The sequence below is a fragment of the Acipenser ruthenus genome, chromosome 7 (genome assembly GCF_902713425.1).
Source record: "Acipenser ruthenus chromosome 7, fAciRut3.2 maternal haplotype, whole genome shotgun sequence".
Classification (NCBI taxonomy): Eukaryota; Metazoa; Chordata; class Actinopteri; order Acipenseriformes; family Acipenseridae; genus Acipenser; species Acipenser ruthenus.
Genome location: NC_081195.1, coordinates 5303091 through 5311516, shown reverse-complemented (window position 1 = coordinate 5311516; position 8426 = coordinate 5303091). Strand labels below are relative to the sequence as shown.

Genomic DNA, 8426 nt, shown 5'->3' with positions numbered 1-8426 from the left:
TCCTCTTCTGTAATCAGTCTTTGAGAATTCCTAGGTGATTTGTTTAAATTCACTGTACGTTATAAGTTTCAGTATTCCTGCCCATTAAGATCAAAGTAGTCAGACTGTGTATTGAGCAGTGCCGTGTTCCATTTTAACTTCTCATTCTGTTCACTTTTGCAGCTACATTCACCAGACAAGTGTTACAGACCCTGCTGAGGGATGTGAAATTTGGAGAAACAGTCTCTTACAAGCACTTAGCAGAAATGGCAGGCAATTCGAAAGCAGTGCGGGCTGTGGGAGGAGCGATGAGAAAGAATCCTGTAAGTTGAAGACAGAATCTGAAATACATTTGCACTCTAGATGGAACACATGTTGTATTATTAAACCAGCTCAGCGGTAACCAATTTAAACTCCACTCTACAGCAAGTTAGAATGTTCTGCACATCACCAACTGTTTATTTAATTATTTAATTTTCAATTTAGCATTCACTTCTGTTTTCACCCCAATTTGGAATACCCAGTATGTCACCTCATCACTCTAACCCACGAGCTGGCCCAAAACTTGATGTTCTCTGGGGTCGCTGTGGACAGGTGAACCTAATTCAGCTAATTTTCCTTACCCGTGTGGGACAGTAAAAGCCAATGCTGTGCTTCCTTTGAGCCGCAGCCAGGAGTGCCAACTTGGTGCAACCGGGTATTAAACCAGCAAACCCCTGAAGGCATGACTCGCCCTGCACACCATGCAGCAGTGCCTTAACTACAAGAGCCTCTAGGTACCCTTCATCACTAACTTTCAAAGCGCATTAGTTACAGTAATGTCTTATGTTAGCTGAGGTAATATTTCATGTATGAACAGCAGTTCTACACACACACATAAAAACATACTGACACTCATTCATGTACGTAAGGTACATCTGCATGTAAGAAAACTGAAAATGCACTTTCATTATGCAGCACCACAGAAACAACTGGGTTAACTGTCTTTATTTATTGATTAGGTAATTAATAAGATGGATTTTGTGTAATTAAATTCTTGGATGCCAGATTACAATTGTTGAATTTAAGATCATTTTATACCTGGTGTAATTCCTTGCCTACAATCATTTGGCATGGCTTGCAACAGTTTTTTGGTGCCATTTTTCATGTATATTCTTTATTGTACCACAGACACTAGTTTAGGTTTATAGAGATCCAGTTCAGTAAGTCATAGTAACATTTCCCCCCAAAAAAATACAGTACTTATTTTTCCAGTAAATGGAAACAACTGTACCAAATCCATTTTCCTGTCGAAACCGTCAAGTCAGGGGTGGTGCTAAATTCATGTAGTACACATTCTGCAAGTTTCCCTTTGTAGTTTCCTAGGCTCACATAATTCATACAATGACCTTCAACTTATGAGAAGGTAAGAATAGGTGCCGACAGCAGCTGAGAGATGCACCGTTGTTTCTACAAATTATACCAAGGACACTGTTGGGGCAACTCACCTTTTACAAGAAAAAAACTTCAAATTCTTTTCTGTGGTTCAGATTGATTGTGAGGTCTGTGGTCCTCAAAGGGCACCGGTGGAGTTCAATTAACAAGCTCATCAGAATAGAACAGGAGGACCATAAAGCTACCATAAAGAGATCTGGGAGTTGGTGTATGTGGTTGGGCTGATTAGTTCAAGGTCATCTTAAATGACTATTCTGAGACTTAAGTGAGATGTCGCTGGTTGTCTGTGAACAAATCTAAAGACAATGCCCTATATATATATATATATATATATATATATATATATATATATATATATATATATATATATATATATATATATATATAATTATTATTATTATTATTATTATTATTATTATTATTATTATTATTTATTTCTTAGCAGACGCCCTTATCCAGGGCGACTTACAATCGTAAGCAAATACATTTCAAGTGTTACAATACAAGTAATACAATAAGAGCAAGAAATACAATAACTTTTGTTCAAGTGTGACAAACCACAATTCAATAATACAGCAGATAATACTGATAGTTACATCAGGATATGATTAAATAGTGATAGTTACATCAGGATATGATTAAATACAAAATACTACAGGTTAAACACTTGGCAGATTACAGTATTCTGAAGTACAGGATTAAATGCAGTAAAATAGGGGGCAGATAAGAGCAAAATAAAGCACATTTAAATGAAGGGTGATAGTGTCCCAGGATACAAACAGAGGAGTTCTACAGGTGCTGTTTGAAGAGGTGAGTCTTAAGGAGGCGCCGGAATGTGGTCAGGGACTGGGCAGTCCTGACATCTGTAGGAAGGTCATTCCACCACTGCGGAGCAAGGGTGGAGAAGGAGCGGGCTCTGGAGGCAGGGGAGCGTAGCGGAGGTAGAACCAGTCTTCTAGTGCAGGCAGAGCGGAGAGGTCGAGTGGGGGTGTAGGGAGAGATGAGGGTCTGGAGGTAGCTGGGTGCAGTCTGGTCAAGGCATCTGTAGGCTAGTACAAGAGTCTTCAACTGGATGCGAGCGGTGATCGGGAGCCAGTGGAGCGAGCGGAGTAGTGGAGTAGTGTGGGCGAAACGAGGCAGAGAGAACACCAGGCGGGCAGCAGAGTTCTGGATGAGCTGGAGCGGACGGGTGGCGGACGCAGGGAGGCCAGCCAGGAGGGAGTTGCAGTAGTCTAGGCGGGAGATTACCAGGGCCTGGACCAGGAGCTCGGTAGCATAGTTGGTGAGGAAGGGTCGGATTCTTCGGATGTTGCTCAGGAAGAATATATATACACACACACACACAGTATAGAAATCTCTTTTGTCAGTCTGTATGTAAAGGGGTCAGGGGTATATATAATAAGGGCAGGGTAAACACACATACACAAAAAATGAAGCTTGGGATTACTTATCTGGTTCCACCTACAGTATTACAATTTTCGACAAACAGACATTAATATGTTTTGAAAAGGCCTGTAATAAGTTTCAGGAAGAAAACTTTTATTATTACTTGCATTCAGGAAAATATTATGTAAATGTGCCTGTTGTACACATTTATTATGCTTGTGATTCTTTCTCATGGAATTAAGTTTTTGACAGGTTTGGTGAAGTTGTCAAAGTAGTTTATCTGTTATACAGGATGGTCAGTTTTTCATTGCATCAAACCTAAACCACTTAGCAGTCTTGACACCACAGTTAAACACTGCTCTGTTCTGTCCACAGACAGGATTTACTAAATGCAGTTCAAAGACAATCAATACATTGTACAGAGAGTTATCCACCTTTTTTTTCCTTTTTTTTTTAAACAAACACATTATCAGGTGTTTATTCACAGATTGCCGTGAGCATTAATGACCGTCTGAGTCTTGTATTGCCAGTCATCTAGATGGCTGTTGATAAAGATTTAGCATCATGTTCTAAGTGTAAGACCTGTCAGTTGTGCTGAACCATTTGACCAGAAGAAAAAACGCACAGGGAGTTATTGATTACAACTTCTCAGTGTCACTCGTTCACCAGGATTTAGGTATTGATGAGGCCGCAAGTGAAAACAACCTCTTTCCCTTGTGGGCCTCTAGAAGAACAAAATGCAAAATCGGAGAAAATATTCAGCTAGTACCAGAATCTGAGGGATTCCGTTATTGATTGAAATGCTCCTTCATGTTATGTTTGTCGGAGATAAATCTATGGTTTTGGAAGTTTTATAGCATTTGAAATAGGGCTGTGTAAATGATGGATTTGTGTATTGGATGAATTAGATTTCACAGCATGTGTGTTTCAATGCAGCTGTTATGCAGCCAACTTCTTGATTATAAAAACAGAATTTTATATCGTGTAAGCTGTTGTTGCAACACCTGGCCCGCATTCCTTTTAATATGTTCTGCTAGGACACAAAAACCTTCTTCCTTAAATTATGTTGTTATTATTATTATTATTATTATTATTGTTATTATTATTATTATTATTATTATTGCTGTTGTTGTTATATTGTCTTATTCTTTTAACAGCTTTAAAGAAAAGGCTACTTTATTTGCTTAGTATTAACAGTATTTTCCATTTTTTTTGGTCATTTCTGTGCCCTCCCAAGATCAGGAGTTAAAATAGTTATTTAGCCAATGTTTTCTCAGACAAAAATAAAAATAAACCATGTAATTATATGATTATTTTCTTGTTTTTACAAGAAAAAAAAAATGTAGTTAGTGAAAGTTTGTTTATATATATATATATATATATATATATATATATATATATATATATATATATATATATATATACAGCTCTGGAAAAAATTAAGAGACCACTGCAAAATTATCAGTTTCTCTGGTTTTACTATTTATAGGTATGTGTTTGGGTAAAATGAACATTTTTGTTTTATTCTATAAACTACTGACAACATTTCTCCCAAATTCCAAATAAAAACATTGTCATTTAGAGCATTTATTTGCAGAAAATGACAACTGGTCAAAATAACAAAAAAGATGCAGTGTTGTCAGACCTCGAATAATGCAAAGAAAATAAGTTCATATTCATTTTTAAACAACACAATACTAATGTTTTAACTTAGGAAGAGTTCAGAAATCAATATTTGGTGGAATAACCCTGATTTTCAAGCACAGCTTTCATGCGTCTTGGCATGCTCTCCACCAGTCTTTCACATTGATGTTGGGTGACTTTATGCCACTCCTGGCGCAAAAATTCAAGCAGCTCGGCTTTGTTTGATGGCTTGTGACCATCCATCTTCCTCTTGATCACATTCCTGAGTTTTTCAATGGGGTTCAGGTCTGGAGATTGGGCTGGCCATGACAGGGTCTTGATCTGGTGGTCCTCCATCCACACCTTGATTGACCTGGCTGTGTGGCATGGAGCATTGTCCTGCTGGAAAAACCAATCCTCAGAGTTGGGGAACATTGTCAGAGCAGAAGGAAGCAAGTTTTCTTCCAGGACAACCTTGTACTTGGCTTGATTCATGCCAAAGCTGCCCGATTCCAGCCTTGCTGAAGCACCCCCAGATCATCACCGATCCTCCACCACATTTCACAGTGGGTGCTAGACACTGTGGCTTGTAGGCCTCTCCAGGTCTCCGTCTAACCATTAGACGACCAGGTGTTGGGCAAAGCTGAAAATTGGACTCATCTGGGGGTGCTTCAGCAAGGCTGGAATCGGGCAGATTTGTCTTTGTGAAGGACGCATGAATCAAGCCAAGTACAAAGTTGTCCTGGAAGAAAACTTGCTTCCTTCTGCTCTGAAAATGTTCCCCAACTCTGAGGATTGGTTTTTCCAGCAGGACAATGCTCCATGCCACACAGCCAGGTCAATCAAGGTGTGGATGGAGGACCACCAGATCAAGACCCTGTCATGGCCAGCCCAATCTCCAGACCTGAACCCCATTGAAAAACTCAGGAATGTGATCAAGAGGAAGATGGATGGTCACAAGCCATCAAACAAAGCCGAGCTGCTTGAATTTTTGCGCCAGGAGTGGCATAAAGTCACCCAACATCAATGTGAAAGACTGGTGGAGAGCATGCCAAGACGCATGAAAGCTGTGCTTGAAAATCAGGGTTATTCCACCAAATATTGATTTCTGAACTCTTCCCAAGTTAAAACATTAGTATTGTGTTGTTTAAAAATGAATATGAACTTATTTTCTTTGCATTATTCGAGGTCTGACAACACTGCATCTTTTTTGTTGTCATTTTCTGCAAATAAATGCTCTAAATGACAATATTTTTATTTGGAATTTGGGAGAAATGTTGTCAGTAGTTTATAGAATAAAACAAAAATGTTCATTTTACCCAAACACATACCTATAAATAGTAAAACCAGAGAAACTGATAATTTTGCAGTGGTCTCTTAGTTTTTTCCAGAGCTATATATATATATATATATATATATATATATATATAGCTGTAGCATTGTTATGAATGTTGATGTTTTCAGCAACATAGAAAATGACAGCAAAACATTAAAATATATTCCAACATGCATTGACTAAAAATTGGCGATCATTAAAATACAAAATAGACAAAAGTATTTTTTTTTAATTTTTCTAAATGTGTAAATGTATAGTAAATGATGTATAAATGGCTGCTGTTAATTGCATATTATTTTTTTCCCATAACTATACAATACACACCCCCTGAACCAGACTGGTTCATAGATAGACATAAATTGTGGAAGTGCAATAATAATGTGTCAGTCTGACTCTGGAGGTGTGATATACTGTATACACTACTGCTGAACAACCACGGGGACTCAGTGTAGCGTAATGTATTTATCTATAGAATTATGTATCACAGCTAAATATTTACATTCACAATCTGAAACTTTGTTTTATTCACATTTCACAAATAAAAAGTCAATTTGTCAGTATTAAGATGACACCCCCATTTTTGTTGCAGTATCTCTGGTCTTCAGTCTACTGTTCTCAGAGATTATTTTACCTTAATATTTTATTACCAGTGTTATATTATATTTAATTCAATGCTCTATTTTGCATTGGCCTTTTAATGCATTAACTTACCCTCTATTAATTCTGTAGCCTGTCTGGTGATCTTTTTTTCGTTATTATTATTTCATTAACCCCAAATAAAGAGTATTATGACCTGCTGTACTATTACCTCAGTAAAGTCAAAACAGCTAATCTAGGAAGTATTTTACAATTCCTTTTCTTAATATTTACCATTTGTTACAAATGTAATATAAAAAACTGTTCTCGTATCAAAAATATCAACTTATAAGAACAAAATGCTGTATGAAAGACAAAAAATGTTTCTTTCTTGTATTCCATGAAAAAAAAAAATTAATAACCATTTGAAAAAAATAATTGACATACTTACCATTAATCAGTGAAATTGCTTTTTTATCTCTTATATTTTGGTTGTTTTAGGTGCCTCTTATCGTTCCTTGCCACAGAGTGATCTCTAATAATGGAAACATTGGTAACTATATGGGAGGGAAAGGGAATCATCTGAAACAATGGCTCCTGACACACGAGAAGCTCTCCCATGGAAAAAAAACCAAGGCATCTTTATGCAGTTCACCCTCACAGCTGTAACTCAGTTGAACATATTACTAAACATACTTGAAATATAACAAGTTTCTGAACATGCTTCAGCATTCAGGAAACCTGTAAATATTTGAGTGACATAAAAACATAATACAACATCGGAAGTGAAATATGTGGTGGCACTACTATATTAAAAAAGCCAGCTATATCCTGAGGGACAGAGCTTATATGCCCTTTCTTGTTTTTACATTTTACAGCAGTATGAGTGCAGCAGACTGAGCCTGTTGTGTGCATTTTGTTCCTGTCTCCAGCCCTGTTTTGTTCTATATTTAATGCCCATGAAGGCAAGGATAAGAGGGAGGGGGTAGAGAGAGAGAGAGAGAGAGAGAGAGAGAGGAGGGGCATGGCAAATGTTAAACACAACTACCCCTTTAAGGAAGCATCTGGTTTGCAGAGAGGACAGCCGGCAATCTGGGGCTTTGCACGTTACTGGGAGCAAAATGAAATTGAAAAGCTTCAGCACCCCCCCCCCCCCCCCCCCCTTTTGATTCCTTTCTTGCTTTTTCATTTGCCCAGATTGTAAAGCTGTACCTCAACCAAAACTGTGCTCAAGGTTCTGCCATGTTCTTTGAAGTTCCAACTGATGAAATGTTGTTTTACATGCATGAACATGTGCTAATGGATCCACTTACAAAGATACTTATTTAAAATGACTGCGCTGAGATTTATTTTGTTTATTATTTTTTTTTATCTTTCAAATGCAGAGATTTTTTATTTTTTTCCCCAACGTGAAATGTAAAAAAGAATGTCATGTTTCAGTGGAATTATTTGTATAAAGAAAGATTCTGTGTGAACTAAATTATTTATATCTTGTATTCTTCACTGCCATTTTTTTTATTTTGGGTTATGTTATCTTTGCTTGAAGAAAAAAATGTACATTTTTTTAAACTCAATTGCATTAAACATAAAACATGTTAGAATTAAACATGTGTTTATTGTAAATCAGAATTAAAAAAATAAAAAAATTCAATCAAACACGTATTTTTTTTATTGTATCACATGTAATTAATACAAAATATTGAGAATGCTGTGTATGTGTCAAGGCACTTTTTAAATTTGCATTTACTGAGTATAATCCCATTTCTGGCCAACAGTTTCAGTATTTGCCTTTTTATGTGCTGTATTTTTTCCAATAGAGGGCAGTACAGTTTAATGGAATTACAAGCATTCATTTCTGTATTAAATAGCGAAAGTATATCTAGCTTTGTATGAATTTGTATAGATGTGATGTGATGTGTGTGTTTAAAGGTAGCCTGTCTTTTGATGTGTTCCCTGGTTTACACAGACCCACTTCCTATTGTAGATAGAGTAAGTTGCTGCAGCCAGACAGGTAGATGAAGAATGGCCCTCCTTCACCCACTGATTTCTGGGAATGCTAATGATGCCCAGGCTGCAGACTGGAGTGAGCACT

At 37.1% G+C, this 8426-nt stretch overlaps 1 protein-coding gene across 3 annotated transcripts in view; it reads left to right on the top strand.

Moving 5' to 3' along the window:
* mgmt (O-6-methylguanine-DNA methyltransferase) overlaps positions 1 to 7990 on the top strand; it is a 92003-nt gene extending 84013 nt beyond the window's left edge. For all 3 annotated transcript variants that reach the window (XM_034025322.3, XM_059026196.1, XM_059026197.1), the window contains exons 5-6: positions 163 to 302; positions 6836 to 7990. In XM_034025322.3, coding sequence (XP_033881213.1) covers positions 163 to 302; positions 6836 to 7003 — 308 coding nt within the window. In that variant the 3' untranslated portion in view covers positions 7004 to 7990. The remainder of the gene's footprint in view (positions 1 to 162; positions 303 to 6835) is intronic.
* The last annotated feature ends 436 nt before the right edge of the window (positions 7991 to 8426 follow it).